The 24,136-nt window shown below is 43.5% G+C and overlaps 1 protein-coding gene across 1 annotated transcript in view; it reads right to left on the bottom strand.

Annotated features, from left to right (window-relative positions):
• The window catches only part of LOC120022987 (EMILIN-1-like), an 85,331-nt gene extending 63,688 nt beyond the window's left edge, over positions 1 to 21,643 (bottom strand). The window contains exon 1 of the mRNA XM_038966938.1: positions 21,030 to 21,643. Coding sequence (XP_038822866.1) covers positions 21,030 to 21,178 — 149 coding nt within the window. The 5' untranslated portion in view covers positions 21,179 to 21,643. The remainder of the gene's footprint in view (positions 1 to 21,029) is intronic.
• Between the last annotated feature and the right edge of the window lie 2,493 nt (positions 21,644 to 24,136).

The raw sequence follows: 24,136 nt of genomic DNA, 5'->3' as shown, positions 1-24,136 counted from the left end.
GCTCCGGACCCATTGCAACCTCATCATCCTCTTCCTCAGACTCACTTTCCTCCCCATCTCCATCTCCCATCATGACCACCCGTCCTTCCTCTCCGGTCAGTTCCTCCCCCCCAGCACCAGGCAAAGGTTCCATGGTGCCTATGACCACACCAGCCTCTCCCCTCCCACCTCCTTTCTTCTCCCCCTTTCTCCTTTTCTGCTTGACACCCTCCTCCTCCTCCCCCCCAGTCTCTTACACTTCCCCACTATACTCTCCTCCTCCACTAGCGTAACCTGACTAGGCCAAGCCTCAGCTACAGCACCATCCATAACATGACTAGACCCAGCCTCATCTACACCACCATCCATAGCATGACTAGACCCAGCCTCAGCTACAGCACCATCCATAACACGACTAGACCCAGCCTCATCTACACCACCATCCATAGCACGACTAGACCCAGCCTCAGCTACACCACCATCCATAGCATGACTAGACCCAGCCTCAGCTACAGCACCATCCATAACATGACTAGACCCAGCCTCAGCTACAGCACCATCCATAACACGACTAGACCCAGCCTCAGCTACACCACCATCCATAGCATGACTAGACCCAGCCTCAGCTACCCCACCATCTCTAGCCTGACTAGGCCCAGCCTCATCTACACCACCATCCCTGGCATGACTAGGCCCAGCCTCTGCATCTCATTGCCCCATGCACGTTGACCTCGATTTCCCCCACTGGCGCTTGTGCCCTCACCTTGTCTATGGCCTTTGTGGGCATGCAAAACTCTTATGCCCCAAATCCCCACACTCAAAACACCGTAGACTATCTGTGCTGGCAAACCCTGCGCAGAGCCCCTCCCCATGCCTCACTTTAAAATGCACATTTAGCTGTTGCTCATTGTTATTCAGAAACAAACACTTGCCTCCAGAACGAAACAACGTGCTTAAAGGCATCTGCCTGAAAACCTGCTGACAGTACACGGAAACCACTAGCAAACTTACCAAAACGACTCAGCTCTTTCCTGATTTGATCATCCGTAATAAACAGAGTCAAATTTGCGACTACCACCCTGGTCGAAGGGGTAGAGAGAGGTGAAATTGGCACCAACACACCCCTTACAAATATTTCACTAGCAATTAGCCTGCCAACCATATTTGCTCTTTTCATGAACACAACCATAGCTTTGTTAATTCTAGAAGTAGAATGTATAAATTCAGCTCCTACCTGTTCACCGACTGCAAGCAGAACCTCCTCCACTTTAACTCCATTCTCAGGAACACACCTGAATCCATGTCGTATCAACAGCATCTCCTCGGCGCTAGGCTGAGAAGCCATAGCACACACCACACCTTCCAAACCCCAGGAAACTAACTCTGTCCTCCTCCACCCTAGCTTTGAAAAAACCTGTGGATACCGCTAAAACAAATAGTGCATTGACCCTCCACCATAGAAAATAAAATTGAAAGAAAAGACCAAGAACAGAATCAAGAAAATAAGTTAGGACAGAGCCCTCTACACCAAACACTCAAACTCCCAGCATGCACTACGAGAGAGAGGTAATGGCTTAGTCTGTGGTCTACTGAGGGGAATACACACACAAACACACACACACTGAGCTGTCCACCAACCACATCATCTGGAATGAGCCTGACCAGAATTACACAGGCCTCTTCCATGACAAAGAGCAAAACATTCCGAAGAGAACTCGGAGAACCCGAGACAGAAGGGGCATGAAAAGCCTGAGAGACACTCTGACGTATTGAACCATTTATCAGTGCCAGTGTTGAAAGGTGTTAGCGAAGCAGCTTTGATGTTGTGAGTCTAGCTGGGGGTCATTGTCTTATGTCAGACAGCGTGTCGATTCCGCCTGCAATGACCTGTCTCATAGCTCACAAAAGATTAATGGGATAGCTTGAAAGTAATTTGGCTACATTGTGCTCTCTAACGTTTGAAAATTTTAGCTAGGTGCCGTCGCTTAATGAACCCCATTTCATTCTCAAAACAGGCTGAATTAATCAACGTTAAAAGAATACATCTGTAAATAATGTAGATGTGTTTTGGTTTGAGAAGTCTTAGTAGCACCAATTCACATTTAGCTAAGGAGTGTGTGCTTCAATGAGCGGTATTTCTGAAGTTTGACAATAGACACGAATGCTAGCATAAAAACAGCCAACATTAGCTTGCTTCTGAGTTAGTCACTGAAATGATGCTGCTAACCAACCAGCCACCTACTTTGTGCTGCACACACAATGTTGAATGTTTCCAACACAAAAGCTAGCTAGCAAGCTACTGTAGTTGTTGCTTACATTATTATGAGTTTTAATGAAGCAGCTGTTCTGCCAGAGTCATTACAGTAGCCTCCCAAGTCAGCTGACTGATCAGCTGACCCAACGATACAAAGTAAGGTTAGCGATCGCGGAAAAACATGCTAATCTACGGACTGATTAGTAAAGGTAGAGCTAGCTATGTCAGTAAGATAGCTACAACAGTAAGCTGGCAGTGGCAACCGACACCCTTGCACATCATTTTAGCAGAGAAAGCCACCACTTTGTTTGTATTTTCTCACAATTGCAAACAATTAAATCCCTGTCACAATGTTTGTAACAATTTAGCTAGTTTTAATCTGCCTTTTTCAAGCAGAGTCATGCGACAGCGCAGTGATATCAAAAGTACAGAACTATGTTTTCATTTTTGAACGGTGGAAGCTCCGGAATATTAATGAAATGTTAATATGAATTCGACGTCCGACAAAACAGATCGATTGAAGGATGAGTGTGGCGTAGGTGTGACGCCATCTGACATTAGACAGCGGCCAGGGGTGAGATAAACCTGTTGCCAACTCCTGTAAGAACACACAACCCAAACAAAGACATTGTTATGTCTAGTGTATCTTGGCCTAAGATCAAATAAGTCCAATAACTGTCTAAATTGTTGTTATTGATGACGTCTTGTCTTTTCACACCCATTTATTTTGCCAGGTCTCAATACGGTTGGCATTATGTTGGTAAATCAGGGGTGACCAACTCCAGCCCTCATGAGTCACAGTCCTGTTTGGTAACCCTTTCTCCAGAGAATGTTATTGATCTATTTGAGACTCAACACGTTGTCCAGGTATTTGCTAATCAGTTTCAGATTAGAAATAAAAGATGAAAACCAGCAGACACTACAACCTTCACGGCGGTCGGCACCCCTGCTCCAAACCAAATGAACCTAGTCAGGACCTTCTATAGTCAGGTTAGTCTTTCTCCCACTAGTGGTTAAGGTTAGTCTTTCTCCCACTAGTGGTTAAGGTTAGTCTTTCTCCCACTAGTGGTTAAGGTTAGTCTTTCTCCCACTAGTGGTTAAGGTTAGTCTTTCTCCCACTAGTGGTTAAGGTTAGTCTTTCTCCCACTAGTGGTTAAGGTTAGTCTTTCTCCCACTAGTGGTTAAGGTTAGTCTTTTTCCCACTAGTGGTTAAGGTTAGTCTTTCTCCCACTAGTGGTTAAGGTTAGTCTTTCTCCCACTAGTGGTTAAGGTTAGTCTTTCTAGTCCTAGTGGTTAAGGTTAGTCTTTCTAGCCCTAGTGGTTAAGGTTAGTCTTTCTCCCACTAGTGGTTAAGGTTAGTATTAGGGGAGGGTTAGCTGATCCTGTCCTCCAAGTACTGGGTCCAAGTGGAGGTCATCATTTTACAGGACACCTGTGTTTAGACCCTTGTCTCTTGACCTCTGACCTGTATCCCACCACCACTGGCAACCCCGTATAAAGCTCTGGACCAGGCATGCTCTCGGCTCACTGTGTCTGACCATTAGTAACCATGCCCTCAGCACACTGTGTCTGACCATTAGTAACCATGCTCTTGGCTCACTGTGCGTGATCATTAGTAACATTTAGAACCCTGTCAGCAGCAGGGTAGGATCTGGACTGGTGTTGTTCATATCTAGTCCCAGTTCACAGCATTGTCAATCAATTATTTTGTTATTTCTTCAAAGTAAGTAATCTTAGTACAATGATTGATATTTTTGGAAAAACACTTCAGTTCTTGGGGAATGTTAAGTGTTAATTTACAGTTTGTAAAGTGGACAGAAAATAATACCCTCTGTGAAAGTTACAAGACTTTAACTTCATCATTATCAAAAGGTGAATGCACACAGTTGAGAAGAAAGCTGTTTTGATAGCTAAAATATTTTTGGCAGAGCAGAGCATGAGAGTTGAGCAGAGGGCATTGAGAAGAGTTCTCTTTCAGACGTCCTGAGTATAAAAATCCCCGTTCCATGTGAGTGCTGCATTCTTTGATAAATGTGATTATGGTTTCTGTCTTTCCTTTAAAATACATATTTGATGCATGCATCACGTGTCAAACCCCATCGAGTAATCAATCACTCAGAAGACAGAAAAACAACATGTAGCACAGCGGGATAAAAAAATCCCCTTAAAAAGTCAATAGACTCCATTGACTGTAGGAGTTCATCCATCGTCTGTAGGAGTTCCTCCATCGTCTGTAGGGGTTCCTCCATCGTCTGTAGGGGTTCCTCCATCGTCTGTAAGGGTTCCTCCATAGTCTGTAAGGGTTCCTCCATCATCTTTAGGAGTTCCTCCATCGTCTGTAGGAGTTCCTCCATCGTCAGTAGGGGTTCCTCCCAGCCATGACGTACTGTAGGGGTTCCCCCATCGTCTGTAGGAGTTCCTCCATCGTCTGTAGGAGTTCCTCCATCGTCTGTAGGAGTTCCCCCATCGTCTGTAGGGGTTCCCCCATCATCTGTGGTAGCTAATTGTGCTTGCAACGCCAGGGTTTTTGGCTTGATTATTGGGAAAACCCTTACGTAAAATGTATATGCACGCATGACAGTAAGTCGCTTTGGATGAAAGCATCTGCTAAATGGCTATTATTCTTATTATTAATTTTATATTATTGTAAAAGCGGCCACCCGGTCACTACTCCTATAGAAAATTTGTGAGCAGAACTGAAAAAGCGTGTGCGAGCAAGGAGGCCTACAAACCTGACTCAGTTACACCAGCTCTGTCAGGAGGAACGGGCCAAAATTCACCAAACTTATTGTGGGAAGCTTGTTGAAGGCTTCCTGAAGCGTTTGACCCAAGTTAAACAATTTAAAGGCAATGCTAACAAATACTAATTGAGTGTATGTAAACTTCTGACCCACTGGGAATGTGATGAAAGAAATAAAAGCTGAAATAAATCATTATCTCTACTATTATTCTGACATTTTACATTCTTAAAATTAAGTGGTGATCCTAACTGACCTAAGGGATTTTTTACTAGGATTAAATACTAGGAATTGTGAAAAACTGAGTTTAAATGTATTTGGCTAAGGTGTATGTAAACTTCCGACTTCAACTGTATGTGACTAATAGAATTTGATGTATAGCTGATGAAGGATGAGTTGCTGCATGAACACATAACGCAGGCTCTTCAACAGTAAGAGTACCGAGTGCCTTTTGTGTCCCTTTGATATTTTAAATAGAAATTGTGCACCTATATTAAATGAAGTGCCCTTTCAATATAGACCACATGGAGAATTCAGTCAATCAAATTTTTTATATGGATAATGGCTCACATTTAATGTTATTCATTTATGGCTGTCGCTCATTCTAAGGTCAAACCTGTTACGTGAACTGAACTCTCGTTTTAAATGTATTTTCCTAAAGAAACATTGAACATCTAATAGTTAAATCACAGCGTAAAAGCAGGTGAGCTGCTTTTGACTCTTTTTGGCCATTTAGTGGTGGAAAACTGAACGGGTCGACCCTGTTAACATAGAAAGGATAGAAATGATTTAGCAAAACTTTTTTGGCGTGAAGCTTGCATTTAATACACCCTTGCACACAAATCCAATCAAATTGTATTGAGCACATGCGCCAAATACAACTGGTGTAGACTTTACAGTGAAACATTTGCTCATGAACCTCTCCCAATGATGCATAGTAAAAAAAAGAAAATGATAATAAAAAAAATGTAAATGTAACTAACACAAGAGGAATAAAATAAAATACACAAGGATGGAGCTACTGAATACACAGAAAGTACCAGTACCAGATCAATGTGGAGCTAAATACAGGAAGTACCAGTACCAGATCAATGTGGAGCTAAATACAGGAAGTACCAGTACCAGATCAATGTGGAGCAAAATACAGGAAGTACCAGTACCAGATCAATGTGGAGCTATGTACAAGGGAGTACCAGATCAATGTGGAGCTATATACAGGGAGTACCAGTACCAGATCAATGTGGAGCTATGTACAGGGAGTACCAGTACCAGATCAATGTGGAGCTATATACAGGGAGTACCAGTACCAGATCAATGTGGAGCTATGTACAGGGGGTACCAGTACCAGATCAATTTGCAGAGATGCAATGTACTTGAGGTAGATATGTACATGAAGGCAGGGTAAAGTGACTAGGGCATCAGGATAGATAATAATAAAGTATTTGAGGTAGATATGTACATGAAGGCAGGGTAAAGTGACTAGGCATCAGGATAGATAATAATAAAGTATTTGAGGTAGATATGTACATGAAGGCAGGGTAAAGTGACTAGACATCGGGATAGATAATAATAAGGTATTTGAGGGAGATATATACATGAAGGCAGGGTAAAGTGACTAGACATCAGGATAGATAATAATAAGGTATTTGAGGTAGATATGTACATGAAGGCAGGACTAGGGCATCAGGATAGATAATAATAAGGTATTTGAGGTAGATATGTACATGAAGGCAGGGTAAAGTGACTAGACATCAGGATAGATAATAATACGGTATTTGAGGTAGATATGTACATGAAGGCAGGGTAAAGTGACTAGGCATCAGGATAGATAATAATACGGTATTTGAGGTAGATATGTACATGAAGGCAGGGTAAAGTGACTAGGCATCAGGATAGATAATAAAGTATTTGAGATAGATATGTACATGAAGGCAGGGTAAAGTGACTAGACATCAGGATAGATAATAATAAGGTATTTGAGGTAGATATGTACATGAAGGCAGGGTAAAGTGACTAGACATCAGGATAGATAATAATAAGGTATTTGAGGTAGATATGTACATGAAGGCAGGGTAAAGTGACTAGGCATCAGGATAGATAATAATAAGGTATTTGAGGTAGATATGTACATGAAGGCAGGGTAAAGTGACTAGGCATCAGGATAGATAATAATAAGGTATTTGAGGTAGATACGTACATGAAGGCAGGGTAAAGTAACTAGACATCAGGATAGATAATAATAAGGTATTTGAGGTAGATATGTACATGAAGGCAGGGTAAAGTGACTAGACATCAGGATAGATAATAATAAGGTATTTGAGGTAGATATGTACATGAAGGCAGGGTAAAGTGACTAGGCATCAGGATAGATAATAATAAGGTATTTGAGGTAGATATGTACATGAAGGCAGGGTAAAGTGACTAGGCATCAGGATAGATAATAATAAGAGTAAAATAAAGAACAGAGTAGCAGCAGCAAATGATGAGTGTAAAAGTGTGTGTGTTTCTATGTTTGTTTGTGCTGTGTCGGTATTTAGGAATGTGTGTTATGTGTGTGTGTGTGTGTGTGTGTGTGTGTGTGTGTGTGTGTGTGTGTGTGTGTGTGTGTGTGTGTGTGTGTGTGTGTGTGTGTGTGTGTGTGTGTGTGTGTGTGTGTGTGCGTATTTAGTGTTTGAATGTGTGAGGGATTTGTGTGGGAGTGACAGTGTAGTGTCTATGAGTGAGTGTGTATATGGTGTGTGTATATAAAGTCTAGTGAGTGTGTATATGGTGTGTATATAAAGTCTAGTGAGTGTGTATATGGTGTGTATATAAAGTCTAGTGAGTGTGTATATGGTGTGTATATAAAGTCTAGTGAGTGTGTATCTGGTGTGTATATAAAGTCTAGTGAGTGTGTATCTGGTGTGTATATAAAGTCTAGTGAGTGTGTATATATGGTGTGTATATAAAGTCTAGTGAGTGTGTATATGGTGTGTATATAAAGTCTAGTGAGTGTGTATATGGTGTGTATATAAAGTCTAGTGAGTGTGTATATGGTGTGTATATAAAGTCTAGTGAGTGTGTATATGGTGTGTATATAAAGTCTAGTGAGTGTGTATATGGTGTGTATATAAAGTCTAGTGAGTGTGTATATGGTGTGTGTATATAAAGTCTAGTGAGTGTGTATATGGTGTGTGTATATAAAGTCTAGTGAGTGTGTATATGGTGTGTATATAAAGTCTAGTGAGTGTGTATATGGTGTGTATATAAAGTCTAGTGAGTGTGTATATGGTGTGTATATAAAGTCTAGTGAGTGTGTATATGGTGTGTATATAAAGTCTAGTGAGTGTGTATATGGTGTGTGTATATAAAGTCTAGTGAGTGTGTATATGTGGGGAACTTCCGGGTTGGAGCGAGTAGTCGCATTTCGCTTTGCTCCACAGGTAGTATTACATTTAATTTCATTTCATTACAGTACAACGGTTTGATTTGTTTGATCTTAGCACTTTTTTCTTAGCTAGCTACATAGCCGTCTTTGTATCAAAGATAATTGTGTAGTTTAGATTATTATCGAATTATCGAATCTTCTAACGTTGTCAACACTGCTAGCTAGCCAGCTAGCCAACTTCTACCGAATCATTACAACGGAACGATTTGATTAGTGTAGTGTTAGCTAGCTACATAGTTGTCTTTGCTGTCTTTGTATCTAAGATAATTGTGTAGTTTAGAGTAATTATCTAGCCAGTTATCGAGGTTACCTAGCCAGCTCCACTTTCAAACAAAGTCAGCTAGCCAGCTATTTTCGCCGTCCTAACGTTGTCAACACTGCTAGCTAGCCAGCTAGCCAACTTCTACCGAAACAGTACAACGGAACGATTTGATTAGTGTAGTGTTAGCTAGCTACATAGTTGTCTTTGCTGTCTTTGTATCTAAGATAATTGTGTAGTTTAGAGTAATTATCTAGCCAGTTATCGAGGTTACCTAGCCAGCTCCACTTTCAAAGTCAGCTAGCCAGCTATTTTCGCCGTCCTAACGTTGTCAACACTGCTAGCTAGCCAGCTAGCCAACTTCTACCGAAACAGTACAACGGAACGATTTGATTAGTGTAGTGTTAGCTAGCTACATAGTTGTCTTTGCTGTCCTTGTATCTAAGATAATTGTGTAGTTTAGAGTAATTATCTAGCCAGTTATCGAGGTTACCTAGCCAGTTATCGAGGCTACCTAGCCAGCAACACTTTCAAACAAAGTCAACAACGCAGCCACTGCTAGCTAGCCTACTTCACCAGTCAGCCAGCAGTACTGCATCATTTTAATCATTTTAGTCAATAAGATTTTTGCTACGTAAGCTTAACTTTCTGAACATTCGAGACGTGTAGTCCACTTGTCATTCCAATCTCCTTTGCATTAGCGTAGCCTCTTCTGTAGCCTGTCAACTATGTGTCTGTCTATCCCTGTTCTCTCCTCTCTGCATAGACCATACAAACGCTTCACACCGCGTGGCCGCTGCCACCCTAACCTGGTGGTCCCAGCACGCACGACCCACGTGGAGTTCCAGGTCTCCGGCAGCCTCTGGAACTGCCGATCTGCGGCCAACAAGGCAGAGTTCATCTCAGCCTATGCTTCCCTCCAGTCCCTCGACTTCTTGGCACTGACGGAAACATGGATTACCACAGATAACACTGCTACTCCTACTGCTCTCTCCTCGTCTGCCCACGTGTTCTCGCACACCCCGAGAGCTTCTGGTCAGCGGGGTGGTGGCACTGGGATCCTCATCTCTCCCAAGTGGACATTCTCTCTTTCTCCCCTGACCCATCTGTCTATCGCCTCCTTTGAATTCCATGCTGTCACAGTTACCAGCCCTTTCAAGCTTAACATCCTTATCATTTATCACCCTCCAGGTTCCCTTGGAGAGTTCATCAATGAGCTTGACGCCTTGATAAGTTCCTTCCCTGAGGATGGCTCACCTCTCACAGTTCTGGGTGACTTTAACCTCCCCACGTCTACCTTTGACTCATTCCTCTCTGCCTCCCTCTTTCCACTCCTCTCCTCTTTTGACCTCACCCTCTCACCTTCCCCCCCTACTCACAAGGCAGGCAATACGCTTGACCTCATCTTTACTAGATGCTGTTCTTCCACTAATCTCATTGCAACTCCCCTCCAAGTCTCCGACCACTACCTTGTATCCTTTTCCCTCTCGCTCTCATCCAACACTTCCCACTCTGCCCCTACTCGGATGGTATCGCGCCGTCCAAACCTTCGCTCTCTCTCCCCCGCTACTCTCTCCTCTTCCATCCTATCATCTCTTCCCTCTGCTCAAACCTTCTCCAACCTATCTCCTGATTCTGCCTCCTCAACCCTCCTCTCCTCCCTTTCTGCATCCTTTGACTCTCTATGTCCCCTATCCTCCAGGCCGGCTCGGTCCTCCCCTCCTGCTCCGTGGCTCGACGACTCATTGCGAGCTCACAGAACAGGGCTCCGGGCAGCCGAGCGGAAATGGAGGAGAACTCGCCTCCCTGCGGACCTGGCATCCTTTCACTCCCTCCTCTCTACATTTTCCTCTTCTGTCTCTGCTGCTAAAGCCACTTTCTACCACTCTAAATTCCAAGCATCTGCCTCTAACCCTAGGAAGCTCTTTGCCACCTTCTCCTCCCTCCTGAATCCTCCTCCCCCTCCCCCCCCCCTCCTCCCTCTCTGCGGATGACTTCGTCAACCATTTTGAAAAGAAGGTTGACGACATCCGATCCTCGTTTGCTAAGTCAAACGACACCGCTGGTTCTGCTCACACTGCCCTACCCTGTGCTTTGACCTCTTTCTCCCCTCTCTCCCCAGATGAAATCTCGCGTCTTGTGACGGCCGGCCGCCCAACAACCTGCCCGCTTGACCCTATCCCCTCCTCTCTTCTCCAGACCATTTCCGGAGACCTTCTCCCTTACCTCACCTCGCTCATCAACTCATCCTTGACCGCTGGCTACGTCCCTTCCGTCTTCAAGAGAGCGAGAGTTGCACCCCTTCTGAAAAAACCTACACTCGATCCCTCCGATGTCAACAACTACAGACCAGTATCCCTTCTTTCTTTTCTCTCCAAAACTCTTGAACGTGCCGTCCTTGGCCAGCTCTCCTGCTATCTCTCTCAGAATGACCTTCTTGATCCAAATCAGTCAGGTTTCAAGACTAGTCATTCAACTGAGACTGCTCTTCTCTGTGTCACGGAGGCGCTCCACACTGCTAAAGCTAACTCTCTCTCCTCTGCTCTCATCCTTCTAGACCTATCGGCTGCCTTTGATACTGTGAACCATCAGATCCTCCTCTCCACCCTCTCCGAGTTGGGCATCTCCGGCGCGGCCCACGCTTGGATTGCGTCCTACCTGACAGGTCGCTCCTACCAGGTGGCGTGGCGAGAATCTGTCTCCTCACCACGTGCTCTCACCACTGGTGTCCCCCAGGGCTCTGTTCTAGGCCCTCTCCTATTCTCGCTATACACCAAGTCACTTGGCTCTGTCATAACCTCACATGGTCTCTCCTATCATTGCTATGCAGACGACACACAATTAATCTTCTCCTTTCCCCCTTCTGATAACCAGGTGGCGAATCGCATCTCTGCATGTCTGGCAGACATATCAGTGTGGATGACGGATCACCACCTCAAGCTGAACCTCGGCAAGACGGAGCTGCTCTTCCTCCCGGGGAAGGACTGCCCGTTCCATGATCTCGCCATCACGGTTGACAACTCCATTGTGTCCTCCTCCCAGAGCGCTAAGAACCTTGGCGTGATCCTGGACAACACCCTGTCGTTCTCAACTAACATCAAGGTGGTGGCCCGTTCCTGTAGGTTCATGCTCTACAACATCCGCAGAGTACGACCCTGCCTCACACAGGAAGCGGCGCAGGTCCTAATCCAGGCACTTGTCATCTCCCGTCTGGATTACTGCAACTCGCTGTTGGCTGGGCTCCCTGCCTGTGCCATTAAACCCCTACAACTCATCCAGAACGCCGCAGCCCGTCTGGTGTTCAACCTTCCCAAGTTCTCTCACGTCACCCCGCTCCTCCGCTCTCTCCACTGGCTTCCAGTTGAAGCTCGCATCCGCTACAAGACCATGGTGCTTGCCTACGGAGCTGTGAGGGGAACGGCACCTCCGTACCTTCAGGCTCTGATCAGGCCCTACACCCAAACAAGGGCACTGCGTTCATCCACCTCTGGCCTGCTCGCCTCCCTACCTCTGAGGAAGTACAGTTCCCGCTCAGCCCAGTCAAAACTGTTCGCTGCTCTGGCACCCCAATGGTGGAACAAACTCCCTCACGACGCCAGGACAGCGGAGTCAATCACCACCTTCCGGAGACACCTGAAACCCCACCTCTTTAAGGAATACCTAGGATAGGATAAAGTAATCCTTCTAACCCCCCCCCCCCCCCCCCCCCCCTTAAAAGATTTAGATGCACTATTGTAAAGTGGCTGTTCCACTGGATATCATAAGGTGAATGCACCAATTTGTAAGTCGCTCTGGATAAGAGCGTCTGCTAAATGACTTAAATGTAAATGTAAATGTATATGGTGTGTATATAAAGTCTAGTGAGTGTGTATATGGTGTGTATATAAAGTCTAGTGAGTGTGTATATGGTGTGTATATAAAGTCTAGTGAGTGTGTATATGGTGTGTATATAAAGTCTAGTGAGTGTGTATATGGTGTGTATATAAAGTCTAGTGAGTGTGTATATGGTGTGTATATAAAGTCTAGTGAGTGTGTATATGGTGTGTGTATATAAAGTCTAGTGAGTGTGTATATGGTGTGTATATAAAGTCTAGTGAGTGTGTATCTGGTGTGTATATAAAGTCTAGTGAGTGTGTATATGGTGTGTATTTAAAGTCTAGTGAGTGTGTATATATGGTGTGTATATAAAGTCTAGTGAGTGTGTATATATGGTGTGTATATAAAGTCTAGTGAGTGTGTATATATGGTGTGTATATAAAGTCTAGTGAGTGTGTATATGGTGTGTATATAAAGTCTAGTGAGTGTGTATATATGGTGTGTATATAAAGTCTAGTGAGTGTGTATATGGTGTGTATTTAAAGTCTAGAGAGTGTGTATATGGTGTGTGTATATAAAGTCTAGTGAGTGTGTATATGGTGTGTATATAAAGTCTAGTGAGTGTGTATATGGTGTGTATATAAAGTCTAGTGAGTGTGTATATGGTGTGTATATAAAGTCTAGTGAGTGTGTATATGGTGTGTATATAAAGTCTAGTGAGTGTGTATATGGTGTGTGTATATAAAGTCTAGTGAGTGTGTATATGGTGTGTGTATATAAAGTCTAGTGAGTGTGTATATATGGTGTGTATATAAAGTCTAGTGAGTGTGTATATGGTGTGTATATAAAGTCTAGTGAGTGTGTATCTGGTGTGTATATAAAGTCTAGTGAGTGTGTATCTGGTGTGTATTTAAAGTCTAGTGAGTGTGTATATATGGTGTGTATATAAAGTCTAGTGAGTGTGTATATATGGTGTGTATATAAAGTCTAGTGAGTGTGTATATATGGTGTGTATATAAAGTCTAGTGAGTGTGTATATGGTGTGTATATAAAGTCTAGTGAGTGTGTATATATGGTGTGTATATAAAGTCTAGTGAGTGTGTATATGGTGTGTATTTAAAGTCTAGAGAGTGTGTATATGGTGTGTGTATATAAAGTCTAGTGAGTGTGTATATGGTGTGTATATAAAGTCTAGTGAGTGTGTATATGGTGTGTATATAAAGTCTAGTGAGTGTGTATATGGTGTGTATATAAAGTCTAGTGAGTGTGTATATGGTGTGTATATAAAGTCTAGTGAGTGTGTATATGGTGTGTATATAAAGTCTAGTGAGTGTGTATATGGTGTGTGTATATAAAGTCTAGAGAGTGTGTATATGGTGTGTGTATATAAAGTCTAGTGAGTGTGTATATGGTGTGTATATAAAGTCTAGTGAGTGTGTATATGGTGTGTATATAAAGTCTAGTGAGTGTGTATATGGTGTGTGTATATAAAGTCTAGTGAGTGTGTATATGGTGTGTATATAAAGTCTAGTGAGTGTGTATATGGTGTGTATATAAAGTCTAGTGAGTGTGTATATGGTGTGTGTATATAAAGTCTAGTGAGTGTGTATATGGTGTGTATATAAAGTCTAGTGAGTGTGTATCTGGTGTGTGCATAAAGTCTAGTGACTGTGTATATGGTGTGTGTATATAAAGTCTAGTGAGTGTGTATATGGTGTGTGTATATAAAGTCTAGTGAGTGTGTATATGGTGTGTGTATATAAAGTCTAGTGAGTGTGTATATGGTGTGTGTATATAAAGTCTAGTGAGTGTGTATATGGTGTGTATATAAAGTCTAGTGAGTGTGTATATTGTGTGTATATAAAGTCTAGAGAGTGTGTATATGGTATGTGTATATAAAGTCTAGTGAGTGTGTATATGGTGTGTGTATATAAAGTCTAGTGAGTGTGTATATATGGTGTGTATATAAAGTCTAGTGAGTGTGTATATGGTGTGTATATAAAGTCTAGTGAGTGTGTATATGGTGTGTGTGTATATAAAGTCTAGTGAGTGTGTATATGGTGTGTATATAAAGTCTAGTGAGTGTGTATCTGGTGTGTGCATAAAGTCTAGTGACTGTGTATATGGTGTGTGTATATAAAGTCTAGTGAGTGTGTATATGGTGTGTGTATATAAAGTCTAGTGAGTGTGTATATGGTGTGTGTATATAAAGTCTAGTGAGTGTGTATATGGTGTGTGTATATAAAGTCTAGTGAGTGTGTATATATGGTGTGTATATAAAGTCTAGTGAGTGTGTATATGGTGTGTATATAAAGTCTAGTGAGTGTGTATATGGTGTGTATATAAAGTCTAGTGAGTGTGCGTAGGGTCAGTGCAGATAGTTGGTGCTTGGTGGGTCCCCTGCGGGACGGTTGAGCTAACGTAGGCTAATGAGATTAGCATGAGGTTGTATGTAACAACAACATTTCCCAGGACATAGACATATCTGATATTGGCAGAAAGCTTAAATTCTTGTTAATCTAACTGCACTGTCCAATTTACAGTAGCTATTACAGTGAAAGAATGCCATGCTATTGTTTGAAGAGAGTGCAAAGTTATAAAGAAATTAGGCACATTTGGGCAGTCTTGATACAACATTTTGAACAGAAATGCAATGGTTCATTGGATCAGTCTAAAACTTTGCACAAACACTTCTGCCATCTAGTGGCCGAAATATAAACTGCACATGGGCTCGAATAATACATTATGACCTTTCTCTTGTATTTCAAAGATGATGGTACAAAAAAATTACAAAAAACTGTTGTTTTTTTCTTTGTATTATCTTTTACCAGATCTAATGTGTTATATTCTCCTACATTCCTTTCACATTTCCACAAACTTCAAAGTGTTTCCTTTCAAATGGTATCAATAAAATACAGGATTCAGGGCCTGAGCTACAGGCAGTTATATTTGGGTATGTCATTTTAGGCAAAAAAAATTTAAAGCGCCGATCCTTAAGAGGTTTTAATTGACTATATAGAAGTCTGGCTCAGGGGTAGAAGTGTCTCGGTGCCTGTTGATCCGAGAGCCAATGCTCCGGTACCTTTTGCCGGACGGTAGCCGAGTGAACAGTCTATGGCTTGCGTGGCTGGAGTCTTTGACATTTTTCCAGGCTGTTCCCTGACACCGCCTGATATAGAGATCCTGAATGGCAAGGAGCTCGGTCCCAGTGATGTACTGGGCTGTCCGCATCACCCTTTATATCACTTTGCATTCAAGGGCGGTGCAATTCCCATACCAAGCGGTGATGCAGCCAGTCAAGATGCTCTCGATGGTGCAGCTATAGAACTTTATGAGGATCTGAGGATTTATGCTAATTATTTTCAGCCTCCTGAGGGGGGAAGAGGCACTGCCGTGCCCTCTTCATGACTGTGCTGGTGTATAGTGTGTGGACCATGTTAAGTCCTTAGTGATGTGGATGCCAAGGAGCTTGAAGCTCTCGACCCACTCCACAACAGCCCTGTTGATGTGGATGGGGGCGTGCTCTCCCCTCTTTCTCCTATAGTCCACGATCAGCTCCTTGGTCTTAGTGACGTTGAAGGAGAGGTTGTTGTCCTGGCACCACACTGCTAAGTCCACCGTCGATGATGGTGTTGGAGTTGTGCACGGCCATGCGCATCGTGGGTTAACAGGGAGCGCAGGAGGGGCCCCTATGTTGAGGGTCAGTGTGGAGTAGGTGTTGTTGCCTACCCTCACCACCTTAGGCCGATCCGTCAGGACGTCCAGGATCCAGTTGCAGAGTGAAAGATTCAGTCCCAGGGTCCCTAGGTAGGTGATGAGCTTGGAGGGGGACTATGGTGTTGAATACCAAGCCTCCATTCCTCCTTTCACAAGGGAATTTATGGCTGATTTAAATCGTCAACCCTGTTACGGTCAACTCTGTTACTTTATTTGGCACGTAATAGGTTTTTCTTTAACCTCTTGAGATGGTAAAATATTTTTGAGATGAGATGGTAAAATGTTGAACATCTTTATGACCGAATGTTAAGGTGAGTTACACTTGTCAAGACGCACCGACTCGGTGGAACGACCCTACAGTCAATTCCCAAGCAAATCAAAGTGAGCTATGTAGCATATAGTTAATACACATTTAGTATGGGCTTGTGTGTTATTGTAGTGATAGGGCAGTGTTTCCCCAGCTTCAGTCCTCCAGTACGCCAACAGTACACATTTTTTTGTTGTAGATCCGGACAAAAAAAAACTGATTCAAGTCATTGAGGACTTGATGATTAATTGATATGTTGAATCAGTTGTGCTTTGTCCGGGGCTCATAGTGTGCTGTGTACTCAAGGACTGGAGTTGAGAAACACTGAGTCTGGGAACCAGGCCTTTCTAGCCGGTTTGAACTCTTTGTTATAACATATGTCAACTCCTACTGATGACGGGGGAACCCCTACTGATTACGGGGAACCCCTACTGATGACGGGGAACCCCTACTGATGACCGGGGAACCCCTACTGATGACCGGGGAACCCCTACTGATGACGGGGAACCCCTACTGATGACGGGGGAACTCCTACTGATGACGGGGGAACCCCTACTGATGACGGGGAACCCCTACTGATGACGGGGGAACTCCTACTGATGACGGGGGAACTCCTACTGATGACGGGGGAACCACTACTGATGACGGGGGAACTCCTACTGATGACGGGGGAACTCCTACTGATGACGGGGGAACTCCTACTGATGACGGGGGAACTCCTACTGATGACGGGGGAACCACTACTGATGACGGGGGTACCCCTACTGATGACGATGACGGGGGAACCCCTACTGATGACGGGTAACCCCTACTGATGACGGGGGAACCCCTACTGATGACGGGGAACTCCTACAGTACATCATGGCTGGGAGGAACTCTTCCTTACGCTTCACCACACCCAACACTAAACTGGCAATAACCTAGACATATCAGTGGGTTGGTGTGTGGTGTGTGTGCGTGCGTGCGTGTGTGCGTGGATGTGTGTGTGTGCGCGTGCGTGCGTGCGAGACCCCATGTGGTTCCCATGCCAATAAAGCCCTTGCATTGAATTGAAAGGGATGGAGAGGGAGAGAGAAAGGGATGGAGAGAGAAAGGGAGAGGGAGTGGGGACATTGAGGGACAGCGAAAGAGAGGATGTGTGTGTGTGTGTGTGTGTGTGTGTGTGTGTGTGTGTGTGTGTGTGTGTGTGTGTGTGTGTGTGTGTGTGTGTGTGTGTGTGTGTGTGTGTGTGTGTGTGTGTGTGTGTGTGTGTGTGTGTGTGTGAGTGGGTGAGCGTGTCTTTGTGTGCGTGAGTGTGTGCGTGAGTGTGTGCACGTGTGATTCACTGATGTTACTAGACACTATGATTCCTCCCTAGAGCTCCTGTAAGCACCCTCAGTGAGTGGGAGGGGAGACGCTGTTTTCATGGAACATTTGGATGAGGGAAGGACTGCTCATCTGTGTTACATTTAGTCTCACCCTCAGCTACACAGACAGACAGACAGACAGACAGACAGACAGACAGACAGACAGACAGACAGACAGACAGACAGACAGACAGACAGACAGACAGACAGACAGACAGACAGACAGACAGACAGACAGACCTTCCATAACAAAGCCATCACCTACAGAGAGATTAACCTGGAGAAGAGTCCCCTAAGCAAGCTATTTATTTAAAAAAATGTAAATAGAAAAAAAAAGATGTAAATATAGGACAAAACACACATCACGACAAGAGAGACAACACACCACTACATGAAGAGAGACCTACGACAACAACATAGCAAGGCAGCAACACACGACAACACAGCATGGTAGCAACACAACATGGTACAAACATTATTGGGAACAGACAACAGCACAAAGGGCAAGAAGGTCGAGACAACAACACATCACGCAAAGCAACCACAACTGTAAGTAATAGTGTCCATGATTGAGTCTTGAATGAAAAGATTGAGATAAATCATGATTACTAGACACATTGGGGGAAAAAATACAAAAAAACTGTGCAAACTAGAATGCTAGAATACCTGACCATTGTGACTGACCCAAACTTTAGGAAAGTTTTGAGTATGTACAGACTCAGTAAGAATAGCCTTCAACCAGCTGTATAAGGCCTTTAGAAAACAAGAAAATGCTCATCCAGGGGCGGCGCTCCTATTGGCCGGGGACTTTAATCCGTTTTACCTCATTTCTACGAGCAGGTTACATGTCCATCCAGAGGGAAAAAAACTCTAGACCACCTTTACTCCACACAGAGAGATATATACAAAGCTATCCCTCGCCCTCCACTTGGCAAATCTGACCATAATTCTATCCTCCCGATTCCTGCTTACAAGCAAAAACTAAAGCAGGAAGTACCAGTGACTCGCTCAATACGGATGTGGTCAGATGACGCAGATGCTAAACTACAGGACTGTTTTGCACAGACTGGATTGTGTTCCAGGGTTCTTCCAATGGCATTGAGGAGTACACCAAATCAGTCACTGGCTTCATCAGTAAGTGCATCGATGACATCGTCCCCACAGTGACCGTACGTACACACCCCAACCAGAAGCCATGGATTACAGACAACATCCTCACTGAGCAAAAGGGCAGAGCTGCTGCTTTCAAGGAGCAGGACTCCAACTCTGACGCTTATAAGAAATCCCGCAATGCCCTCCGACGAACCATTAAACAGGCAAAGTGTCAATGCAGGACTACGATTGAATCCTACAACACTGGCTCCGACGCTCGTCGGATGTGGCAGGGCTTGCAAACTATTACGGACTACAAAGGGAAGCACAGCCGCGAGCTTCCCAGTGACACGAGCCTACCAGACGAGCTAATTAACTTCTATGCGCACTTTGAGGCAAACACTGAAGCATGCACGCTCTCCGTAGCCGATGTGAGTAAGAACTTTAAGCAGGTCAACATTCAAAAGGCCGCGGGCCAGATGGATTACCAGGACGTGTGCTCCGAGCATGCGCTGACCAACTGGTAAGTGTCTTCACTGACATTTTCAACCTGTCCCTGACCGAGTCTGTAATACCAACAACTTTAAAGCAGACCACTATAGTCCCTGTACCCAAGAACACCAAGGTAAGCTGCCTAAAAGACTACTGACCCGTAGCACACACGTCTGTAGTCATGACGTGCTTTGAAAGGCTGGTCATGGCTCACGTCAACACCATCAGAAACACTGGACCCACTACAAGCCCCAATAGATCCACGGACGACACAATATCTTCTGCGCTCCACACTGCCCTTTCCCACCTGGACAAGAGGAACACCTATGTGAGAATGCTGTTCATTGACTACAGCTCAGCGTTCAACAGCATAGTGCCCTCAAAGATCATCACTAAGCTAAGGACCCTGGGACTAAACACCTCCCTCTGCAACTGGATCCTGGACTACCTGACAGGCCACCCCCTGGTGGTAAGGGTAGGTAACAACACATTTGCCAAGCTGAGATTGACACAACATTAAGGAAACTTTGACTATGTACAGACTCAGTGGGCAAAGCCTTGCTATTGAGAAAGGATGCCGTAGTCAGATCTGGCTCTCAAGAGAAGACAGGCAATGTGCACAATGCCCACAAAATTTTGTGGAAACAGAGCTGTACGTCCTAACCTCCTGCCAAATGTATGACCATATTAGAGACACATATTTCCCTCAGATTCCACAGACCCACAAAGAATTCGAAAACAAATCAAAATTTGATAAACTCCTATATATATATATATATATATATATATTGGGTGAAATACCACAATGTGCCATCACAGCAGCAAGATGTGTGACCTGTTGCCACAAGAAAAGGGCAACCAGTGAAGAACAAACACCATTGTAAATATAACCTATTTTTACATTTATTTAATTTCCCTTTTGTACTTTAACTATTTGCACATCATTACAACTGTGTATATAGACATAATATGACATTTGAAATGTCTTTATTCTTTTGGAACTTTTGTGAGTGTAATGTTCACTGTTATTTTTTCATTGTTTCTTTCACTTTTGTTTATTATCAATTTCACTTGCTTTGGCAATGTAAACATGTTTCCCATGACAATAAAGCCCCTTGAATTGAATTGAAAGAGAGAGAGAGAGAGAGAGAGAGAGAGAGAGAGAGAGAGAGAGAGAGAGAGAGAGAGAGAGAGAGAGACACAGAGAGAGACAGAGAGAGACAGAGACTATTCCAGCGAACTCTCTTTGATGTTTATATTTTAGACAACATGGGAGAGAAAAGAAAGGAGCGCCTTAGTAGTATAACATATAATAGCCCAGTTTCTTAGAGAATAACGGGTCTGGGTCATTTAAACACAAACTATTGTTTATTTAACACTGATTTCCTTTATCGTGTTACACCTGCACTCCAAATGAGACACACATGTTTAGCCTGCTCCTTTCACCAAGTTGGCATCCTTCGCTGAGTAATCAGCTTTGACATAGTCAATGCATCAGCATCAGCTTCTCCCAGATGTTTGGTATACCGTTTGACATCAGAGTGAGTGAGGTCAGTGCGTTGTGTGTTTGTTTGTGTCTGTGTGTCTTTGTGTGTGTATTACCTGTGTCTGCTTGCCGCCCGGACGCCGTTCTGTGGCAGCGCCTGGGTCTGTCCGGAGTAGAGATTATACCGCTGTGGGTACGAAGCACCCCGAACTTCCCCGAACCATGTCAATACCCACAGGAAAATAAACATAACTGGTCCCGCCATCCCTCCACACGAAACAACAAAACCTAACTTTTAAGTGAAACTCTTAAATAATCCTCCCGTTTGTTAATGAACTTTTATTCCACACGAATAGCGGAGAAGTAAATTCCGATCAGCCGTGATGCACTGTCCCTCTCCAGAGTCGGGTAAGTCCATACTATCGACCCATAGTTAGGCTACAGCGGGATGTGAGACAGTATCTCCAACCCGTCTTCACTTCAACATTGATACTATAGTCCTCTGATTGATAGCACTTATATTGCTTTCAATGATGTCCAAAAGCAGCTGCTATTCACTTTATAATTCTTGTAAATGTGCCAAGACACTCCGAGGCGGATCTGTGAGCCTGCTGTTGTTTTTCCCGACGTTCAAATAAGCTACAGTTTCCGAGAAAAAGTTTAAGCTTTTAGTAAGTTAGTTATTGCGAAGCAAAGAAGGAAGCTGGAGTTTCAAGCGCAGCAGAATTGGAATGACTATGCTCCCCCTGACCAAGTTCCCCTTCTCTCTCCTTCTTCCCTCCCTCCTTTAGTGCGTTGCCCGACCCCTCCCTAGGCTACATATCCAGCACATACGCATATTTTGCACAGATCTAGGACCAGCGTAAACTCCCCAAATTGAGGTCAGCGGAAATTCTACATTGACATTAGATCAGTGCCTGGGAACATGTTGGGCTAATTCAACTCCCGAATGAGAACATCGTCTATATTTACTGTCACTTATCTGACCGCAGCACCGGTATACAGTATCTGCTCTTGGACAAACGGATGAGTGTTCTTGAAAAATAACTGAGGAGTTAGGTGTGTTTAGCTAGGGATGTCTTTGAAAAAGTCTCTGTGGAAAAGAGACTGGGAAGTTGATTACATACACTTACTTTCCAGTTGCAATCCTACTTTCTGCACAGAATATACAGTTGAAGTCGGAAGTTTACATACACTTAGGTTGGAGTCATTAAAACTTGTTTTTCAACCACTCCACAAATTTCTTGTTAACAATATATAGTTTTGGCAAGTCGGTTAGGACATCTACTTTGTGCATGACACAAGTAATTTTTCCAACAATTGTTTACAGACAGATTATTTCACTTATAATTCACTATATAACAATTCCAGTGGGTTAGAAGTTTACATACACTAAGTTGACTGTGCCTTTAAACAGCTTGGAAAAATCCTGAAAATTATGTCATGGCTTTAGAAGCTTCTGATAGGCTGACATCATTTGAGTCAATTGGAGGTGTACCTGTGGATGTATTTCAAGGTCTACCTTCAAACTCAGTGCCTCTTTGCTTGACATCATAGGAAAATCAAAAGAAATCAGCCAAGACCTCAGAAAAAAATTGTAGACCTCCACAAGTCTGGTTCATCCTTGGGAGCAATTTCCAAACGCCTGAAGGTACCACATTCATCTGTACTACAATAGTACGCAAGTTTAACCTCTCTGGGGTAGGGGGCAGTATTTTGACATCCGGATTAAAAGTGTGCCCAAAGTAAACTGCCTGTTACTCAGGCCCAGAAACTAGGTTATGCATATAATTGGTAGATTTGGATAGAAAACTCTAAAAGGTTCCCAAACCCTGATTTTTATTGAGTATTTCTGTTTTTGAATTTGGCGCTCTGCAATTTCACTGGATGTTGGCCAGGTGGGACGGTAGCGTCCCGCATACCCTAGAGAGGATAAACACCATGGGACCACGCAGCCATCATACCGCTCAGGAAGGAGACACGTTCTGTCTCCTAGAGATGTACGTACTTTGGTGTGAAAAGTGCAAATCAATCCCAGAACAAAAACAAAGGACCTTGTGAAGATGCTGGAGGAAACAGGTACAAAAGTCTATATATCCACAGTAAAACTAATCCTATATCGACATAACCTGACAGGCCGCTCAGCAAGGAAGAAGCCACTGCTCCAAAACCGCCATAAAAAAGCCAGACTACGGTTTGCAACTGCACATGAGGACAAAGATCATACTTTTTGGAGAAATGTCCTCTGGTCTGATTATTTTATTTTTTTAACTGTTTGGCCATAATGACCATTGTTATGTTTGGAGGAAAAAGGGGGACGCTTGCAAGCCGAAGAACACCATCCAAACCGTGAAGCACAGGGTTTGGCAGCATCATGTTGTGGGGGAGCTTTGCTGCAGGAGGGACTGGTGCACTTCACAAAATGGATGGCATCATCAGGAGGGGAAATTATGTAGATTTATTGAAGCAACACCTCAAGACAGCAGTCAGGAAGTTAAAGCTTGGTCACAAATGGGTCTTCCAGATGGACAATGACCCCAAGCATACTTCCAAAGTTGTGGCAAAATGGCTTAAGGACAACAAAGTCAACATATTGGAGTGGCCATCACAAAGCCCTGACCTCAACCCTATAGAAAATTTCTGGGCAGAACTGAAAAAGCGTGTGCGAGCAAGAAGACCTACAAACCTGACTCATTTACACCAGCTCTGTTAGGAGGAATGGGCCAAAATTCACCCAACTTATTGTGGGAAGCTTGTGGAAGTCTACCTGAAACGTTTGACCCAAGTTAAACAATTGAAAGGCAATGCTACCAAATACTAATTGAGTGTATGTAAACTTCTGACCCACTGGGAATGTGATGAAAGAAATAAAAGCTGAAATAAATCCTTCTCTCAACTATTATTCTGACATTTCACACTCTTAAAATAAAGTGGTGATCCTAACTGACCTAAAACAGGGAATTTTTACTAGGATTAAATGTCAAGAATTGTGAAAAACTGAGTTTAAATGTATTTGGCTAAGGTGTATGTAATCTTCCGACTTCAACTGTATGTTCTCATCTGAAGGACCATTGGGTTCCATGATAAGAGGTTAAAATCAAATTCCTAAAAATAAATAATAATCCGTGTACAGGTAGCATCACAAAGGTAGTGGCATAGAACACTAGACCTAAGTCATTATAGATGACACACTATTTATTGACTTCCAAATATTTCCATTGAT

The sequence above is a fragment of the Salvelinus namaycush genome, chromosome 28 (assembly GCF_016432855.1).
Source record: "Salvelinus namaycush isolate Seneca chromosome 28, SaNama_1.0, whole genome shotgun sequence".
Lineage (NCBI taxonomy): Eukaryota > Metazoa > Chordata > Actinopteri > Salmoniformes > Salmonidae > Salvelinus > Salvelinus namaycush.
The sequence above is the reverse complement of the archived record's forward strand: the minus strand, read 5'-3'. Positions and strand labels throughout refer to the sequence as shown.